Source organism: Lissotriton vulgaris, chromosome 10, assembly GCF_964263255.1.
Source record: "Lissotriton vulgaris chromosome 10, aLisVul1.2, whole genome shotgun sequence".
Taxonomy (NCBI): Eukaryota; Metazoa; Chordata; class Amphibia; order Caudata; family Salamandridae; genus Lissotriton; species Lissotriton vulgaris.
Window position 1 is genome coordinate 878,700,038 of NC_141698.1, and position 20,081 is coordinate 878,720,118.

A 20,081-nucleotide genomic window follows, 5' to 3' on the forward strand; every position below is an offset into this window, starting at 1 on the left:
GAATCACTTTCTCTTGAGCTCCCCAGCTATCAAGCATGCTGTGGCAAGAAAGGCGAGTTCAAGTTTCTCCCCGCGTGTGTGGCTGTATCTTTACACGCGAGCGTACATTTGTGGATGGAACCATCACCATCCTTTTACCGCACCCGCCAGAAGAGTGCAGCAGCGCCATGATGGAAACGAGCGAAGCAGAGTCCCTGCATATACGCTGAGCACCGCCAAGCAGCCTCAGGGTAGGAGCCGACCAGGGCAAGCATCCAGCTTGCTAGTTTGACGGGCATATATCCGCCTACTACTCCGCTATCATGAGGTCGCCTGGCTGGCGAGGGGAGACCACTCGTCCGCCTTGATCCACACATGGGGCGCCTAGATGAAACAGGACTACCAGTACCATCAGGCACTGGGACATTTGGACTGCCCATCAGGGGCGTGCCATGAGGTATATCAGGGCTGGTACCTGCATTCCCACATCAGTTCGCCAAATCCTCTGAAGAGAAGGCGGGAGCCTTCGAAACGCGTCAGGAATTCCACGGCGATATGGGACTGAATCACTTTCTCTTGAGCTCCCCAGCTATCAAGCATGCTGTGGCAAGAAAGGCGAGTTCAAGTTTCTCCCCGCGTGTGTGGCTGTGTCTTTACACGCGAGCGTACATTTGTGGATGGAACCATCACCATCCTTTTACCGCACCCGCCAGAAGAGTGCAGCAGCGCCATGATGGAAACGAGCGAAGCAGAGTCCCTGCATATACGCTGAGCACCGCCAAGCAGCCTCAGGGTAGGAGCCGACCAGGGCAAGCATCCAGCTTGCTAGTTTGACGGGCATATATCCGCCTACTACTCCGCTATCATGAGGTCGCCTGGCTGGCGAGGGGAGACCACTCGTCCGCCTTGATCCACACATGGGGCGCCTAGATGAAACAGGACTACCAGTACCATCAGGCACTGGGACATTTGGACTGCCCATCAGGGGCGTGCCATGAGGTATATCAGGGCTGGTACCTGCATTCCCACATCAGTTCGCCAAATCCTCTGAAGAGAAGGCGGGAGCCTTCGAAACGCGTCAGGAATTCCACGGCGATATGGGACTGAATCACTTTCTCTTGAGCTCCCCAGCTATCAAGCATGCTGTGGCAAGAAAGGCGAGTTCAAGTTTCTCCCCGCGTGTGTGGCTGTGTCTTTACACGCGAGCGTACATATATATATATTTATATAATTTTTTTTTTAAAGAAAAAACACTCAACTTTGCATCAGTGGCCATGAACACTTGTGGTGTTGCGCTCTAGTCTACGAGCGTGAACGCGATGACGCGTCACGCTGTAGACGAGAGCGATGCACGCGCGCATGCGCAGATGGATGAGAGGAAGGGCGCGAAAGACAGAGAACGGCAGTTGGCGACCGGAGCAGCAGCTAGTTAGACGCTCGGCGCTCTATGTGCATTTCAGTTGTACTTTAATGGAATAAAGCTGTTCTAAACGTAAGCGGACTCTGAGCACTGTGTGGGGGACACGTAACATCATTACAGTGGCGACGAGGACTGGGATCACCCCACTGTCCACACACAGCCAAACTGGGATTTGATCCTGAACTTCAAGAGACCACCCCAGGCCAAGAGAGCAGCGCACGTAAGCAGCACCAACGTGGAAGCATAGAGCGTGGCAGCAGCGCACCCCCACCACTCGGCAGAGGACCAGTCACAGACCAACCCTCTGGTCAGTGCCGTCCCAGAGGCGAGGGGTCCCTCAGCCAGCACACTGGCAACTAAAGGAACAAACCAGAAACCTGAGGGGGGCGAGCAGTCCACCAACCTACCGCGAGGGACAGGGGATAACACCCCAGGCAGCCCCAGAAGCCAAGGAGACGCCGCAGGTGGAGCGGAAGCCTCCAGCGCGCCCAATAGCCCCAGGGCCCAAGTAGAAGCACCCAGAGACGAACCTAAGATGGCGAACCAGTCCTCTGCATTGATGGCTCCTATCCCCTTCCTACCCAGACCAGGCGAACCCCAAATGAAGTGGGAAGACTGGAGGGAGTACTTCAGGAATTACATAGAAGCGCTAGAGGATGAGAATGGAGAACCATACGCCCCAGCACGGAAGAAGAGGTTGTTGCTCCACAACCTGGGTCCCGAAGGGGTGAGGGTGTTTGCCAACATAGTGCCCAAGGAACGTGACGCAACAGAGAACGACGTCTTCAAGAATGCGCTAGAAGACCTAGATAACCACTTTCGACCAGCCGTGTGCGTATCCATAGACGTTACAATTTCCAGCAAAGGAAACAGGAAGCTGGTGAATCAATAGATGACTACGTGGCCGCACTACGGCGTCTGGCCATCACGTGCAAGTATGGAACACTGCAAGATGAGTATATAAAGGACCAGATAGTTATGCATACTACCAACAAATCAGTCCAGGACAAACTATGGGCACAGAGCGAGACATCGCTTAAGCACGTCATAGCCATGGTGAAGAAAGCCGAGATGTCAAAACGCTGTGCAGACGCAGCCAAACGAGAAAGCACGCAGAAGCAGATGGTCAACAAGATCGATGAGGCCTCGACCACTCACAAGCAAAAAGGACCATACGGAGACCAGAAGCAGGAACCCAGATGGGCAGGGAAGCAAATGGGACGACCGTCCGCGGACAGCAAGTTTTCATGTTATAGGTGCCGGAGCACAGCTCACTCGGCACAGGACAAACGTTGCCCGGCATTTCGCGCCAGATGCGCATTCTGCGGCCTGGTCGGCCATTTTGAGAAAGTATGCCGCAAAAAAGGGGAAGAGGTCCACAGTAAAGTGTGTGGAGTCAGCACCGTCAGAAATCGGTGCGGAGGACGATCTGGAAGACAGCGACATGGTACTGTGCATAGAAGGTCAGGTACTGGATGTAACAGGAAAACCACGCACGGACATGTTCATCGGCGGAGTAAAAGTGCACGTGGCCGTTGACTCGGGGTCTCCCTGGACGATAGTGCAACGGTCCATATGGGAAGGAGACTTCGTACCCGTAGTAGGGCCCGAACTACGCCCACCGGACATTCGTGCCATCTCATACACCGAAAACACCATTCCCATGATAGGCTTTCGACCATTGAAGTTCGAGTTCAGAGGGAGATCGGCAACCTGCAAATTGTATGTGGCAGAAAGAGGTCCCTCTGTGCTCGGGTGGAGAGATGTTGGAGACCTAGGAATCAAATTAGATCCAGGCGGCAAGGAACAAATCCTCCTAACAGAAGAACTGCGAACTACCAACGGTGAAGATTGGAAATTGACCTACCCCAAGGTATTTGACGGAACAGTAGGAAAGCTGGACAAATTCGTCCACAAGATAATGCTCAAGGAAGGGGCGACCCCGGTGTCCCACAAGGTCAGGAACATCCCCATATCCACAATTGAAGCCGTACAACAGGAACTCCAGAGGCTGGAAAGACAGGGCATCATAGAACCCATAGACAGTTCAGAGTGGTTGGCCCCCCTGGTTGTAGCCAAGAAGCCCAACGGCAAAGTCCGTCTATGTGTGGACCTCCGCGAGCTCAATAAGTGTCTAGTTGTGGAAAAGTTCCCTCTCCCTAGAATTGAGGAAATGCTAGCGAGAACAAAAGGCGTCACCCATTTCTCCACTATTGATCTCATGTCGGCGTACCACCAAATCGACCTGCATCCCACTAGCAGAAAATACACCTCCCTCATCACACCCTTTGGGTGCTACCAATTCCGCCGCATGCCTTTTGGCCTGGCATCGGCAGCCGCGGTCTTCCAAAAGTTGATGCATCGATTATTCAAAGAAATACCAGGAGTCCAGTATTTCCAGGATGACATCCTGGTAATGGGGTCCACCCTGGAGGATCACGACGGAAAGCTGACCAAGGTCCTCACCGTGCTGCAAGACAAAGGCCTCACGGCGGAATGGAGCAAATGCAAAATAGGGATGTCATCGGTCACCTACTTGGGACACGAGATTGGGACTCACGGCATATCTCCCAAGGAACAGAAAGTGAGAGCCATCAAGGAAGCCAGGGCCCCGAGAACCAAAGAAGAGGTACGGTCGTTTCTCGGTATGGCCGAGTACTATAGTAAATTCGTGAGACACTTTGCCACCAAAACACACAGGATGCGCCTGCTCATCAGAGACAAGTCAAAGTTCGACTGGGATACTGAAGCTCAAAGTGAATTTGAAACCGTGAAGAAAGACATCAGTGAGGCCATCCCCTTGCAAGGTTACGACCCCTCAGGCAGCACCATCCTGACCACGGACGCCAGTGACAAAGGCCTGGGAGCGGTGCTAGCACAGGAGAGGGCGGATGGCTCAGTAGAGACTATCAGTTTTGCTTCACGAGCTCTCTCTCCCACGGAACAAAGATATAGCGTCATTGAGAAAGAGATGCTGGCGGTCACCTGGGCAATGTGCAAATTCCGGCAATTCATCTGGGGCACCAGGTTCAAACTCCAAACTGACCACAAGCCATTGGTCAAGGTCCTGACGTCTTCTGGCCATGACACTGCTACCCCGCGCATTGCAAAAATGACGCTCAAATTATTGGACTACACTTATGATGTTGAATACCTACCAGGGACTCAGAACAGGGTGGCTGACTACCTCAGTAGAGCATCCGCCATGGAGGATGCTCCGGAAATCGCACCGGACATGGATGAGATGGTAGCGAACATGGCTGACAATGAGATGACAATAAGCAGGCAAGAATGGGCAGCGGCTTATGAGCAAGACTTGGAGAAGTCTGAGGTCAAACATCACCTCACGTCAGGATGGCCGGACAAACGGAGGCTCACAGCAGAGGTGAGGAAGTTCTATGAAATCCGGGAGGAACTGTCCTTGAGCGACACAGGAGTCTTCCTGTACAGAGGTGAGAGAGTCATTCCACCTGAAGCCCTTATACCGACGTTATTGAACCAACTGCACGAAGGACACCTGGGCATCGTAAAGACAAAAGCCAGAGTGAAACAAATGTATTGGTGGCCTGGCATGGATACCCAAATAGAAAGGCAGGTGAGAGAATGTGAACAATGCCAAGGAGCTGACAAAATACTTCGACCTCTCAGACCAGCGCTAGGGAAATTCGAGAACCCCCAGAACCCGTGGGAAGACTTAGCTGTTGACCTTCTGGGACCAGTGCTTGACAACAGAGGAATAAATAAATTCTTGTGTGTGGTCATCGACAAATATTCTAAATGGCCGGAGGTTGATGTGCAAGAGTCCATGGACACCGAAACAGTGTTGAAGTTCCTAACTTCCCTGTTCTTAAGGGAAGGAATACCAAAGACGATACTGAGTGACAACGGACCTCAGTACGTCTCAGACAAATGTACCCGATTCATGAAAAGGAATGGAATCAAATCGAAACACACCGCAATCTACCATCCAGCGTGTAACGGCCAAGTGGAGCGGTTTAACCGCGTGCTCATGGGCTCAATACAAGCGGCCATCATGCAAGGGAAAGACTGGGAGGCAGAAGTACAGAGCATGTTGTGGGCGTACAGGATCACCCCCACGGTGGTTGGGTATAGCCCCTTCCAAATTTTGAGAGGCCGCCTCCCGTTCACCCGGGACAACGTGGTGTGGAGAGAAAAAACTGTAACCAGCAAATGGTCCCCAGCAGTGGTGCAGCACAACCTAGAAAAGGCTCAAAGGATTTATGCGGCCCATTACGACAGGCGGCGCAACACTAAAGAAACCGCGCTGGAGGAGGGAGAATGGGTCAGAGTCAAACTTCCCACCCTGCAAAAGAAAGGAGAGAGCAAGTATAGCCAACCCTTACAAGTCAAGGAGGTACGAGGCAGAGCCGCTCTACTCAGCGATGGCAAAGTGTGGTCCCAAGACCGCATGGCGAAAGTCAATAGGATCGTAAGGTGGCCCAAGTCAGAGGAAGAGGAGATACGCATAGGCGGAGAAGAAGAGACGTCCACAAGCGGGGAAGGCCAGAGTGAAACCTCAGAGGACAGAGAAGAAGGAGGAGAAAGAGAAGCGCAGACAGCAGAGTTAGCGGGAGGCCACTCCATCCCAGCTACCGACGGGGCGAGAGAGGATCAGAGAGACACTGAGAGGTTTCCTGGAGGAAGCGATGGTGAGGAGAGCAACCTGGTAAGGCGCACCCGCATGGGCAGAACTGTCACCTTGCCTTCAAAATATAGAGACTTTGACATGAGTGGACATTAGAGATGGACTCCAGAACTGTTTAAATTTTAGTGTGTCAAAGGGGGGAGATATGTGGTGTTGCGCTCTAGTCTACGAGCGTGAACGCGATGACGCGTCACGCTGTAGACGAGAGCGATGCACGCGCGCATGCGCAGATGGATGAGAGGAAGGGCGCGAAAGGCAGAGAACGGCAGTTGGCGACCGGAGCAGCAGCTAGTTAGACGCTCGGCGCTCTATGTGCATTTCAGTTGTACTTTAATGGAATAAAGCTGTTCTAAACGTAAGCGGACTCTGAGCACTGTGTGGGGGACACGTAACATCATTACAACACTCTATTCCTGGCTGTTACAGTAGAGAAGGAAGGGGTTTAAACGAATGCTTTATTCTCCAAAATGTGCGATTTCGACTCATCCTCTATGTTCCTCTTTCTGGACAGGGCTGCTATTTTGCCCTTACACTTTTGAAGATGAGGGTAAAGCTCCATTCAGAACGTTAAATGAAATCCTTTAGAACACTTTAATTTGTAGTGAGTTTGAAAAATATGCAGAAGCTGCTAATACTGGGCAGGAACCTACGCAGCAGCTTCATCAGCCTTCAAGCTAATCACTGTACACATGTTACATTTAGAGCCTGAACTCTGCCAACCACGACTCCTATGACGTGCGCTTTCAGATCACCATCAGGTGATCACACTTTCTGGGGCGAGATGATTTTTCACACTGAGAGTAAAAATATAGGGCTCGATACGGACCCGTCTCGGCAGCTGGTTTTTAAAACTACGCGTGGGGAGCACAAGACCCGGCCCGCTTAAAGCCCTGCCAGCCTCGCTCTCTCCTGCTGTACTGCTCCACTCTCGCTCTGCACCTCTAGTTCCTTCTTTCTAAATTCTTAGCCCCGCCCCCTCGCCTGCCTGTCATCTCTGCTGGGCTGCTGCGTTCCTCTGCGCCTGACAGAGGACAGGAAGCAGTACTGTTCTGTCGCTACCGCTTCCGGGGGGAATTTGTTGTCCTTAGCTGCCCGTGTTTACAGGCAGGGGTATACAGTCCAGGGCGAGTGCTGCCGGCCTCGGAGATGCGGGGACTCTCCGGCCCACGGGCTCTGCTGCTGCCCCGCAGCCCAGGCCTCCTTCTGCTTCTCTGCTACCACCTCTGCCTGGGCTCTGGCAGCACCACTACAAGACCGCCCGCATCACAGCGTAAGGACAGGGGTGGGCAGGGCACCGGGTCAACAAAGGGATGGGCACAGCTGTAGTGCATTGGAGTAGGGCATGTGGGTTATTCATAAACTTGTCTTATTACCGCACACTGTCAGTGTTACAGAAGCATTAATTGTGGTGCGTGCACGACTTTAGAAAGTGGCATGCGGCTGTAAACTGTTCCCGGCTGCCAGTGGCTTCATCACTGTATAATCTATGTACTGCTTCACCCTTCTGTCGAAGCCAGGAAGCGCTCCTTAGCATGGTTGATAGCAAGTATGCAGTTAACTTCCTGTGGCTGTAGCTGAGGATAGCAATGATGAGCCTGCTGGCTATTTTGAGTTCTTTAAAAAAAAAAACTCTGATCTAAACCGCGTAATTCAGTGACTTTCGATGGGGTTTGACGACTTCTGCTACTTCTAGGAGGCAATCAGTCGCTAACAATGCTGTGGGTCTATGCTCTCAAATCCAAGAGGTCCAACAGGCATACTTTCTTGAATACGAGATTAAACGCATCGTCAGGTTTAGCAAACACTCAATGTAATTACAATAAAACCATTCTTCCATTACATCAGACGTTTCCATATTCTTAAACTCCCCACAACTACTGAATTTGTCCTGAGATGCCTAGGCTACAGAGCCGTGTATAACACTCTTTCACGTGACGTTCTGTGCCCTTTGTTAGTTGTTAGACTGATATTGACATGACATTTGACATAATACCTCAATAACGGAATGATTAATGAAACTCAAAGATTACTGTTTGGCAAGGAATACCAAGCCTGGTTCACAGTCCTTCTAAAGTGTCAGCAATGCATCCCCTTGTCCAAGTTATACAATCATATTGTAAAAGAGAAACCTCCAGGTACTTTGTGTAAATATGTCCTCGGTTAGATGCAAATATTTATATACCCCCTTGTCCATTAACTTCACAGTGTGGCGGTCACCTCCCCTTTATTTAATAATCATTCATACGCAACCACATAGCATAATCACATAATCACCTCTTTAACAGGTGCTGCAAATATATATATATATATTCACTGAAAAAACCATAGGTTTCACACCAGTTATAGTTAGCTGGAAATTTTACTGATATAAAACCATTGAAATTCCCACGTTATAGTTAGTCGGACTCACTATAACTTGCGCGTGCAATGCACTGCTGATGACATCACATATTACATCACTCATGACATGGTCAGTGACATCACTCATGACATCACTGATGACACCATCCTTGTGACACAGTCACAGACCTCCTCTCAGTGTAAAGTAACCCTTGAGACACATATTCAAAAATAGAAACTGAAATTTTTAAAAAATGGACATACCTACATCAGTTACAACAAGCAATTCTGTACTTCCACTATCTATGTACACATCCATTCATTCACCAACAGTTCTATATAGTCACTCATACATATACTCACTCATCATATGAAGAGATACACCTATACATCCTGTTACACACCGACATTCATCCAAAAGTTACTCACACACATATTCACACGTGCAAATAAACTATTGAACAACCATTTATTTGAATATAGAGTTATACACACACTTCCACCTTACTTCTATTGAAAATTACACATATTTATTCTCTTAAACAATCACTTATAGAAACACATACTTATTTAAACAGGAAATCTTACAATCTCTTACTCTCACATATACTCACTTATATACATCAATATTCATATATACTAGATTAAAACATATGTAGTTACTGATAAAGACACTAGTGAGACAGTCATTCACTCACTAACAAACACATATAGACACTCATCCACCCATACAGTCCTGTACATATGCTGTCTTCAAAACACATACAAACAAAGAGTCAGTCACTCATGCATCTATGTGCTAAGTAATACCCCCACCAAACCATATAGACACTCATACTGATACTAATAAAAATATCAAATAACCCATATACATACGCATGTAGCTACTTATCAACACATGTAGCCACTTATACACAAAGTGAAACACTAATATATGTATTTAAATATTTAAACATAACTCACTAATATTTATTTTTCAGAAAGACACATATTCACTGGATGGTGTCATCAGTGATGTCATGAGTGATGTCACTGACCATGTCCTGAGTGATGTAATATGTGATGTCATCAGCAGTGCATTGCACGCGCAAGTTATAGTGAGTCCGACTAACTATAACGTGGGAATTTCAATGGTTTTATATCAGTAAAATTTCCAGCTAACTATAACTGGTGTGAAACCTATGTTTTTTTCAGTGAATTTAATAGGTTTTTTAAATGCTAATTCCTAACTATAACTGGTGTGAAACCTATGGTTTTTTCAGTGAATTTCAAAGGTTTTTTTAATGCTAATTCCTAACTATAAGTTTCACTTTATAAATAAGACTGTTAGCACTCTAGTTGTTCTTTTTAACACTCTGGTACATTCTGTCATTGGGCTACAGTTGGGCTACATCTAGTTGAATTTTGGGCTACATTTACAATTTTTGATCTCTGGTGGCCATCTTTGGGCTACATTGGGCTACTTTGGGCTACATTTGGGCTACATTTTGGCTCTAACATATATTAAGCCCAATGTAGCACAATACATATTTTTATAAAGTTAATTTTTTTACAAACCACTTCAGAATAGGGCTACCTGTCTCTACAATTATCCCATTTTTTTTTTTTTAATTTTTGGGGGGAGCGCTCCCGGAGCGCGCCCCGGAGTGCGCCCCGAAAAGCGTATTTCTGAAAAGCGCCCCCGGGCGCGCTCCGGGGAGCGTCTCGTAAGCGTCAATATCGCAAACGAAAACATGATCGTGACGTATCGCGTAGCCGCGACCGCGTGATACGCACGGCGTAAGCGCACCCGGAAGTACTCGAGCGAATACGATCGCACAACGTAAACTTCCGGCGCGCTTACGCTGCGCGACCCGGGCCGCGCCCCCGGGCGCGTAGCGTAAGCGCGTCGGGTCATGTGAGCAGAAAATAACACTTTTCATTGGTTCATAACAGTTTTAGTTTCATAATGATGAAGCCCCTGGTCTTGTGACCTGAAAATAACACTTCTCATTGGTTCAGGACAGTTTTTTTTTCTAAATGATGAAAGACCCCACCTTTTTTCCTTATTCTGACTTTGTCCTTTGACTGAGGAAGACCTGTTTGTTGCTCTCTCTACTTTTTTGCTCTAAATAATGGCTTCATTAGTAGCATCAGCTGGTGCATCTGCCCCACCACCACCAAGAGGACCAGCTCCAAATTATATTGGTGGTCAAGAACAGGAGGAGGAGGAAGAGGAAGAGGAGGAGGGGAGAAGAAGATGGCTGCCAGAAGAAAATACACCTTATAAACCCAAACCACACATTATTTGGCAGTTTTTTTCAATTCCAGAGGGGAAAAAAAAGGTGAATGCTCCCAAGGTGACTTGCCTCATCTGCAATGATGAACTTTCACGGGGCAACCCAAACAAGAAATATTCTTTTGGTAACTATACCATGATTCGGCACATGACAAGAAAGCATCCAAACAACTACTCTCGAGCAGAGTTCCGGGAACTGGCCAGTAACCTCCCCCAGTCATCAAGGACCCCCTCCCAAAGAAACCAACCCACTTCCTCGCAACCAGAAACATCTGAGGTGATGCCTTGCATTCAGCCGAGATTTGCTGATTTTAAAATTACTTGTACTGCTTGTGGCAAGCTTATCTCCTATGGGGAACAAAGTATTAAGCTCATCGTCCTTGCAGGTGATAATCACAAGTGCCCCAAAAAGAAATAATTTTTTGGGTTTTTTGTTTTTTTGCTCCAGTTGAGCCAGTTTCAATTCCCTTTTTTTGTTTCTCTAAAAAATACAAAAAAAAATATAAAACTGTTTTGAAAAGCCAAAAAAAGTTCAAAAAGTTCAAAAAACACAAAAAAAATATAAAACAACAAAAAGAAGAAAAAAAAAGTTCTTTTTAGAACTACCTCCAATTTCTAAATAAAAACTTCATTTTTTTGAAAACTCTGTCATCTTTTTCCCTCATTTTACGCTCCCCGGTGCGCTACCTGGTGCGCGCACCGGGCGCTTCCCCCGCGCAAAACGAAAAAAAAAAAAATTTTAAATGCCCCGCGGGGCCCTTTTATAGCCCCCACATCAAACCTAGGGGGTCAAAGGGGTCTATCCCTGACGCCTTATGGTCAGTTCCCACTTTGTTTTAGCCGCCTCTTATGTCTCGATTTTACCGAGACACAAGATGGCGACCGCTCTGGACTGTTTGGAATGTTTACAGACACCCGAGAGCCAATCAGCTTTTCATGCGCACCTCGCGTGTCGCGCCTGGAGCGCTCTCCGGTGCGCGCACCGGTGCGCTGCTATAGATATATATATTTTTTTGAACCTAAATTACTCAAAATCCACTGGAGCACATATCTTGAGACATAGCAAAGGCACATCGGGCTACCAGTCCCTACAATTTTGCCAAGTTTGGTGTAAATCCATTCAGCCGTTCGGGCTAAAAGTGAAATCGACCGCCCTATGGAAATTAACATGGGGAAAACGCGTTTTGGGACCCCCCTTTTATCTCGGCCCCCGCTTGACGAATCCCCCCCAAACTTTAAAGGAAGGACCGGAGCTCGACGAGGCCATTTTCAGGAAATTTTCAGGCAGATTCGTCAACCGGTGCCAAAGTTATTCCAAATAGAATTTTGAGATTTAACATTGAAAAAAATCCTAACTATAACTACCTACTGGCGACCGCCAGTAGGTAATATATATATATATATATATATATATATATATATATATATATATATATATATTTTTTTTTTACTAAACTACAAATCTTTCTGGATGCAAAAGGTCTATCTGGACATTCATCACGTATTTTTGCTTCCTTGCCTCTTCCGGTCTTGTTGGAAATAGTGTGAATTAGATATTTGGAAAGGCCAAGACGTCTGTACATTCCCAATTATTGCTTTAGTATTCTAAGCGGTGTATCTTTTCAGGTAATTTAATCTGCTTGATTGACCAATGGCTGGGTAGATCTTTGTCCCTAGATTATGTATACATTTCTTATCAGAGGGTGTCAAGCATTTATGAATAATATAAACACTCTCCAATGCATGCACGAATATGTAAATAAATCACCAACTCATATAGTATAATACAACTAATGCTACTTGAGATATAATGTAGTGTTTCATTGGATGTGTTACTGAGTCTTTAGAACATCTTGCAAAGTCTAATAAACAGCAACCTCAGGTAAAATATAGTGTCTTCAGGGTGCAATACTTATAAAATACATTTGTTAAGATAGGCATTTTTTTTAATACTCTGGGAACACTAGCCAAATAATTTACTGAACCCCAATAGCTTGATAATAGGCATTTTTTTAATACTCTGGAAACACGAACCAAATAATTTACTGAACCCCAATAGCTTGATAACCCCAAAATAATCTCTAGCGATTGGCCGCTAGCACCCTTGATCTAGCATTAAGGCACCCCTCCTCCCCCCTAGAACATTGGGTCCAAAAGTAGATGAGTAAAATCCACAATAGTGTCTGGGACCTCTCTAGAGCTGAGTTCTAGAACCATGGGAAGATAAAAAAGTTTTATTACAAAAATGTAAAATAGGCAAATTAAGTAAATAAATAGATGCCATGAATGCACAGTTATAGAAATACAAAGTAAGTTTCAAGTAAAAAATGCCAACAGCATTTCTAGAATTGGAAGTTTACAGAGTTGTGAAAAAATGAAAGCCTTGCCCCATGGGCATAGTTTCATGAGGAAAAGTGAAGTCGCCCCAAACGGACAGAGTTCTGTGAGGACAAATTATTAATTGCCCCTATCCGCATAAAGCCAGGTGTTTTAAACAATTTTCCTAAATAAACATTGAGGAAAAACTGCAAATTCAGCTTAGCATGATTATCAGCAGTACATTTTAGACAAACCAGAAAACGTACTATCACAATAATGTCTATAGCACTAGGCCACTGTTGTAAAGATAGGAGGTCCACACCAAGCGTAGTCTTCATCAGGTAGGTTTATTCAACAGGTAGAGAACAGCTTGACAACCATCAAGTGCACTGACTGTAAGCCGCCGCTGAACACGGACACGGAGACTTGTTAGCGCTCGCTCTATATTTAAATTTATGTTAGTTTAACACTGCCGCAGGTGCTATCAAGGCACTTTGAGCTTTCTTTAACCCGCCGCTGGCGCTATCAGTGCGCATTCACTCAATGACAAATAAAAAAAAGTCTTACTTCCAGTTGGATCACACGTGAACGCTGTTCTGCTTCAAACCTGAAGACTCGTTTTTCTTTAAGGGTTGCTCCCACTGTCGCCAGTATGTTGTAAAGATAGGAGGTCCACACCAAGCGTAGTCTTCATCAGGTAGGTTTATTCAACAGGTAGAGAACAGCTTGACAACCACTAACTGCCCACAAGGACAGTCCAGCTCCAACTGACCCAGAACGGAGTTGGAACATTCTACATTCCAGAAGCTTGCGTGCTGATACGCACACAAGCAGCATACAACAGCCACCTTTAGGAATAATCAAGAATCTTCTGCGACCTCCCACAGCTACAGACATTCAAGAGATGCAAAACATAATATATAACTTTCTCTAACGAAGCCTACTACGTTAATGTGCTAGCTAACTGGTATTAGTTCTTCTAGCGGCAGTGTTCTTCAAGAAATGTTACATCTGGTACACAATGAAAAGTTTTATTCACAATACAAGCTCTGTAAAGAAACAGTCAATCACATCACGCTGCACTGTGCTCCACAGAACTGTGGAGAGAAAAGTCTCGCAAGGGGACACTGATTAGGAGTGAGGAATAAGCAGGAGCAAGATGGACAAACCACTAGAAACTAGATCCATTTTAGTAAAATGTTGCCTTTACAAAAATGTGGCACAGCTAAGTTACTTTATAATCACACTTCTAAACGTTTCTATTATTTTGTTTAAACGCAGCATCACTAATTCATCGGTTACAACTGTTATTCATCATAAATTATACATTTTCACACGTTATTTGTTTCTCAAAATTGCACATATGAAATACTCTTAACAACCCCACTGTCACAACTTTCTAATGCGAGGTTGAAGATCACAAAACTGAATTTAGTTATAAGAGGAAATAACCTTTAATATACAACACTGGGTGACTTACAGTGGTATATAAATACGTGATCTATATAATTAAATTTCCATGTACATTTTCTTCATTAGACTTACCCCCTGTTTACTGAACACACGCGAAGAACACTACTGAGACATTCGTAAGATAGATCCAAATTTGTACAACTGATTACCAATTGAACATAGAAACGTGTGCGTGAAGACTTAAATTTCTGCCCATTACACCAACACCAAATTGTAATGAACTACTCGAGAAAAAGAGAAAGTAAATGAATCTTCCAATTAAATATGGTCAAATCTGGCCTGTCAAAAGATGCAGAGATGCACAACTGGTTAATATCACTAGGATTTAGGTAGCCACAATGCGAACTTTCTTTAGGAGTGTTTAAGTATGGACGTTTAAAATGGTGATATCTGACCTTCATTAGGAACGCTTTGCCAAATAGTAAGATTTCTGAGGCACCGCAGTAGAGCAGTGAGGGATAGATTAGTGTGTCAGAAGTAGGATGGTGGTTGCTTTTGGAGTGTTTCTTTCATGGCATGCACAGTTCTATGCGTTTTTTTCTAGAGTACACACAAAGCTTTCCACCGCTCCAATGGTGGAATGTTTTGTTGATGGTGGGGACTGCAAAGTTCTGCATACTCTGCAATTTGTGATTGTTAAACTGTAGCTTGTTATCTTTTCAGAAGTGTGACGTGTACATGACTGCAAAATCTTGTCCATTTATAAGCATTTTCATCCCCTGATGTTGTTGGCAAATACAAACAGTTATCTGGAGTGGCCATCCATGATTACTCGTATATATGTTGTCCACCTTTGAGTTCAGTAAAGTCTACATTAACATGTGTCCAGGGTGCTTTTAATTTTGGCACCATGATCATTGGAGCCATGGGCTGGGCTGAGGCTGTGTTTTGGCATCTCGTACATTTCCTCTCTAATTGCTTCACTATAAAGTCCTTTCTGGAAGCAGTATTTTCTGTCTTAGTAATGCCTTTGTCTTCGCTTTCCCACAAGCTTGTGTGAGTCGCATCTATGGCCAGTTTATAGTAACTGTCCTTTGGTGTTTCATGTGCCATTCTTTTTGTTCTGATTGCCCTCAGACATTTGCATGTTGACACAGTCAACATGCTAGTCAGTATCGCTTTAATCCATTTATCTTGTGAATTTTGTGGTTCTGGATGTCCTGACAGATAATATGCTGGGGTGGCGATCTGTTTCTGTGTGTGACTTGATAGTTGTGGTTTTGCAGCTGAAGCATCCACTGCTCTATTCATACCAGTAGTCTTGAGTTGGTTGGCTTGAAATTAAATTTTGAGTGTCTTGAGGCCTCTACCTGTTGTTACTGTTTGTCCAGTGAGGTAGAGTCTGAAATGTTTACAGACTAACACTATTGCACCTTTTGTGTATTTTTGTTCCGTCTGTGTTAGTGATCACCTTAAATTTTCAAATGGTACACATGCCACTCTTTCCTCTGTTTACATGATAATTGGTTCAAACCCCTCCAGATTTGCATCTTCCAGTAATTATCTTGTCGTATGTGGTATAAAGTGTGCAAGTTGGTTATGCCCTAAGCGAGTTAAGTTCAGATGCTCTTCTGTCCACTTCCATGCTGTCTTCATTTTTGTTAATTCTCCAAGTGGAATGTGTTATGGTGACACAATCTTCACTGTGTCTACTAGAAAGTTCAGCAGCCCTAAAAAGCTACTCACCTCTCCAACTCTGTTCGGGTCAACTGCATTGTGGCTGTTTTGTACTTTGCGTAGAACACATGATAGTCCTTCAGGTGAGAAAATGCAGTTGAAGAACTCTTCTTGAGTAATTGTTATTTGCTGAGTGTGAAATCGGCTTCCTATATTCACCTTAGTGCTGCTTTAAAACGCAATTGATATTCTGGAATTTCCATTGTCTATACTAAAATGTGGTTACTCGCCTTTAGTACTCCTCAAAGTAAACCTGGGAGTTGACCATTGGTGTTTTGAAGAACTCCTAACACTAACAGCACACAGAAGATTAAATGTTTACATCAGCGTAGAGAGATTTAGCTTTGATAGTAATATTGCACCATTTACATCTGCCATGATGTTACCTTTGGGAGGAGAGGTGTGCTGGTCCCTTAAATGGGCCTTGTTAGATTTGCAACATCACAAAGGAAAACGATGGACGAAGTGTTGATACTTTTCAAACACTCACCCCAAGTTACAGATCTACGTTTAGTCCCTCGTTATTTTGCTCGCCACGTCACCCCAGTTTGGACCTAGCCATATGCAAATCAGTCTTGACCCTGCTCCCCATGGGAACTATCCATCCTGAACTGCCAGGCCAGATCCTCCCTGTACCGGAAACAAGAATCATGGGATTGGTTTTGGAGTATACCAGCTCATCAGCCACGCTAGCTTGAATCCAGTGCTGTAACAAGCAAGGGACCCACGTCTGGGCATACCCTTAGCCACTAAGGGCGCACATAGTAACATCACAAAATAAAATGATGGACAGAGTGTTGATACTTTTCAAACACTCATCCCAGTCACAGATCTGGTTTAATCCTTTGCTATTTTGCTCGCTACGTCACCCCAGTTTGGACCCAGTCATATGCAAATCAGTCTTGACCCTGCTCCCCATGGGACCAGTCCATCCCTAATTGCCAGGTCTTCCCTGGACCAAAAACAAGCATCCTTGGACTGGTTTCCTGAGTATAACCCCTCATCAGCCAGGCTAGCTTGAATCCAGTGGTGCAGCAATCAAGGGACCCATGTCTGGGAATTCCTTTAGCCAGCTGGATGCTTGTTTCTGGTCCAGGGAGGACCTGGCCTGGCAGTTCGGGCTGGGCTGTTTCCATAAGGAGCAAGGTCAAGACTGGTTTGCCTATTGCTTGGTCCAAACTGGGGTGTAGTGTGATCAAAAGAATGCTGGATTAATCCCAGGCCTCTGGACTGGGCGTTCGTGGTTGAAAAGTTTCTGCACACCATCCATCATCTTGTTGTGCTTGCCTTGTTAGATATGCACATGTCAATAAAGATGCAGATTTCTTCAAGATATTTTGGTTCCATTCCGATGACAATCTGTGAGATTTGCAGTGTATTTTTCTTTTCTGTCTAGTTTTTACAATCACTCTCTCTAGGTCACCTCCTACCTTTCTGACTAGATGTGGCATGGCAGTTGGCTGAATAGAGTTGTTTATGTAAATAGCAATCATCTGAAGTTTTGTGTTTTCTAGGTTTTCAAATAAACTTGTGGACAGTGTCATGACGTCTTCAAGTCTGGTGTTTTGCTGTGTGGTAGCTTAGCATCACATCAGCTCACTGCTGTGCCATGTAAATAGTTTCCTTGTTCCTCTATGCTTTTAGGTTAGGGCTGTAAAACTTCCTTTTAAAGGCAGTGGAATGCGGTTTATAGGTGCACAATCTTGGCACTTCTAGATCCAGTGCTGGTCTAGATATGAGGAAATGCATACAATGAGCATTCCATAGCAATCAATGAAACCTCTACTAATGTTGTGAAAGGTTCGACATTCACCTGCTACATTGCAGCGTGATAAGGCGTCTGGCTAAGCCATGGCATTTACTGAGTTGTTTATCTAAAGAAGTGTTTTAGTAATAATCAAATCTTTATATAGAAGTTCATAGTCCGCATGAGGTTGCGATGCTGTTTCAAAATGTGGTAGGGCAGAGACACTGAATGTAGTCTTTGGCCTAAACTACCTTGATGCCCAGCTGGTCCGGTCTCTTCTGTTATGCTATATTATGTTATGGGTATTGGTAGAGCACATAACTCAACCAGGAAGGTAACCTGGCACTGACTAGGTGTATTCAGAAGCTTCTCCAATTTCAAAGCTAGCACAGGTATAAGAATGGGATCCACTCTTTGGATCACTTCTAGACCTGTGGAAGACTCGGGAGAATGACTGCCCTGTTGCTGCAGGGAATTCCCTGCTGTATGCTGTAGGAAGACTGGTCCTGCTTCTTGAAGCCAGGACCAGAATGAGTCCAAGGACTAGCTGACAGGCCTCCTGTTCTGAGCTACTGGAACATAACAAGCTCCAGAAACCTGCCCTGCAGCTTCCCACTGGACCTTCCTGTGCCCTGCTGCTGGGCTCTGCTTGAGTGAGTCCTAACCCCTAGTAGGTGACCCCGCTAGGTCCTAGACCAGGGTCTCCAACCTTTTCTGTAGTGAGAGCTACTTCTGATCATTGAAAATCATCCTCAGCTTCTCAAGGCTAAGTAACTCGCGCATTGTTACCAGACGCCCTCACACCCAGCCTAATTGACTTTGGGCCTAATCTCCATAGAGCCAGATGCTATGGTTGGAACAAAATACTTTGACCAGTGGCACTATGACAGGGCTGGCATTTTGTCAGTGAGAACATGGGCTTTAGGGATGTATGAACATGTGTGCATATGGATGGAATATATGTGTAAAGGTTACTGGGAGACTGTGTCATATGTTCTTGTGACACAGGACATACCTTTCACCATATGTGGTACCATTACATGTATAACACAAATGGGAGACATTTAGAGTGCAGAAAAATGTTCTTCAAGTGTATGGAACATTTTTCTTCACTTTAAATTTCTCCAACTTAAAATAATGGCTGTATTTATCACTTATAAATATGGCACTGTATCGAGAAAATTAAACTTAAGAGTTTACGTTGTTTATATGGATTCCATAAAACCCCCCATTTAGATTTTCTCCCATTTCCAAGTGTCACATTTGCAAACGCCAAGCATCTTGTTCCCATTGGCCTGTAGACATGGAGCCATATTTATATCAGAAAAATACATTTGTTTAAATGGGAAGAATTTTAAGTGAATAAACATACTTCATAAAGTATTAAGGGCCTTTTTATGAGTTTGGCGTTGCGGCAGTGGACCCACCCTACTCCCGCACCACCAAATCCACGTTTGCACTGCCCGCCAGATTAGTAGTTTTCTTCTGTCTGGCGGGCTGCTCTTTGGTATTCGCAGGGCAGTGCCTATAAAATAGGTACTGCAACGAGAATGTCAAAGATAGTACCTGCACGGCATGGACTGCTGTAGTCCATGCTGTGCATCCACATGGTGTGAGGCACTGGGACCCTGTACGGCCCCCTTTGTTTTCACACCAACATACTTTTCATGATGGTCTCACCGCCATGAAAAGTGTGGCTGTGATGAAACTCGTAATATGCTTGGTGAGGCTTTAGCAGCCCTGCCAAGCAGATTGCTGCCTCCAGACTGCAACGCCACTGACAGGGATCTCTGATCCCTGGCAATTCGTAGTCCCAGGGCAGCCCGACCTCCCTGGTCGTGATAGGATTGTTGGAAGACTCGTAATAACCCCATAAGACATATTTGTCTTGAAAAAGGAGAGAGACATTAACACTTTGGGGCTTAGTACGAGATTAATCACCCTTCTGTCGACCCGTGACCACAATATGTGCCCACACCCCACCCAGCATGCACCCCCAGATTTTCCTCTGCCATCCTTTTAACAGCGGGTTCACCACCATGAAAAGGGCAGTGAAAAGACAACTCGTAATATGCTCTGCGGTGACGGCAGTGGCACTGCCAGCATATTCATGCCAGTTTCAGACCGCTAGTTCAGCGGGATACTTGATCGCGGGTGTTAGAACTGGCTATTTCTGGTAGGC

General features: G+C 45.5%; 1 protein-coding gene across 1 annotated transcript in view; it reads left to right on the top strand.

Moving 5' to 3' along the window:
- Positions 1-7,046: 7,046 nt before the first annotated feature.
- Positions 7,047-20,081, top strand: part of LOC147688938 (pituitary tumor-transforming gene 1 protein-interacting protein-like) — a 199,861-nt gene continuing 186,826 nt past the window's right edge. The window contains exon 1 of the mRNA XM_086941836.1: positions 7,047-7,335. Coding sequence (XP_086797962.1) covers positions 7,212-7,335 — 124 coding nt within the window. The 5' untranslated portion in view covers positions 7,047-7,211. The remainder of the gene's footprint in view (positions 7,336-20,081) is intronic.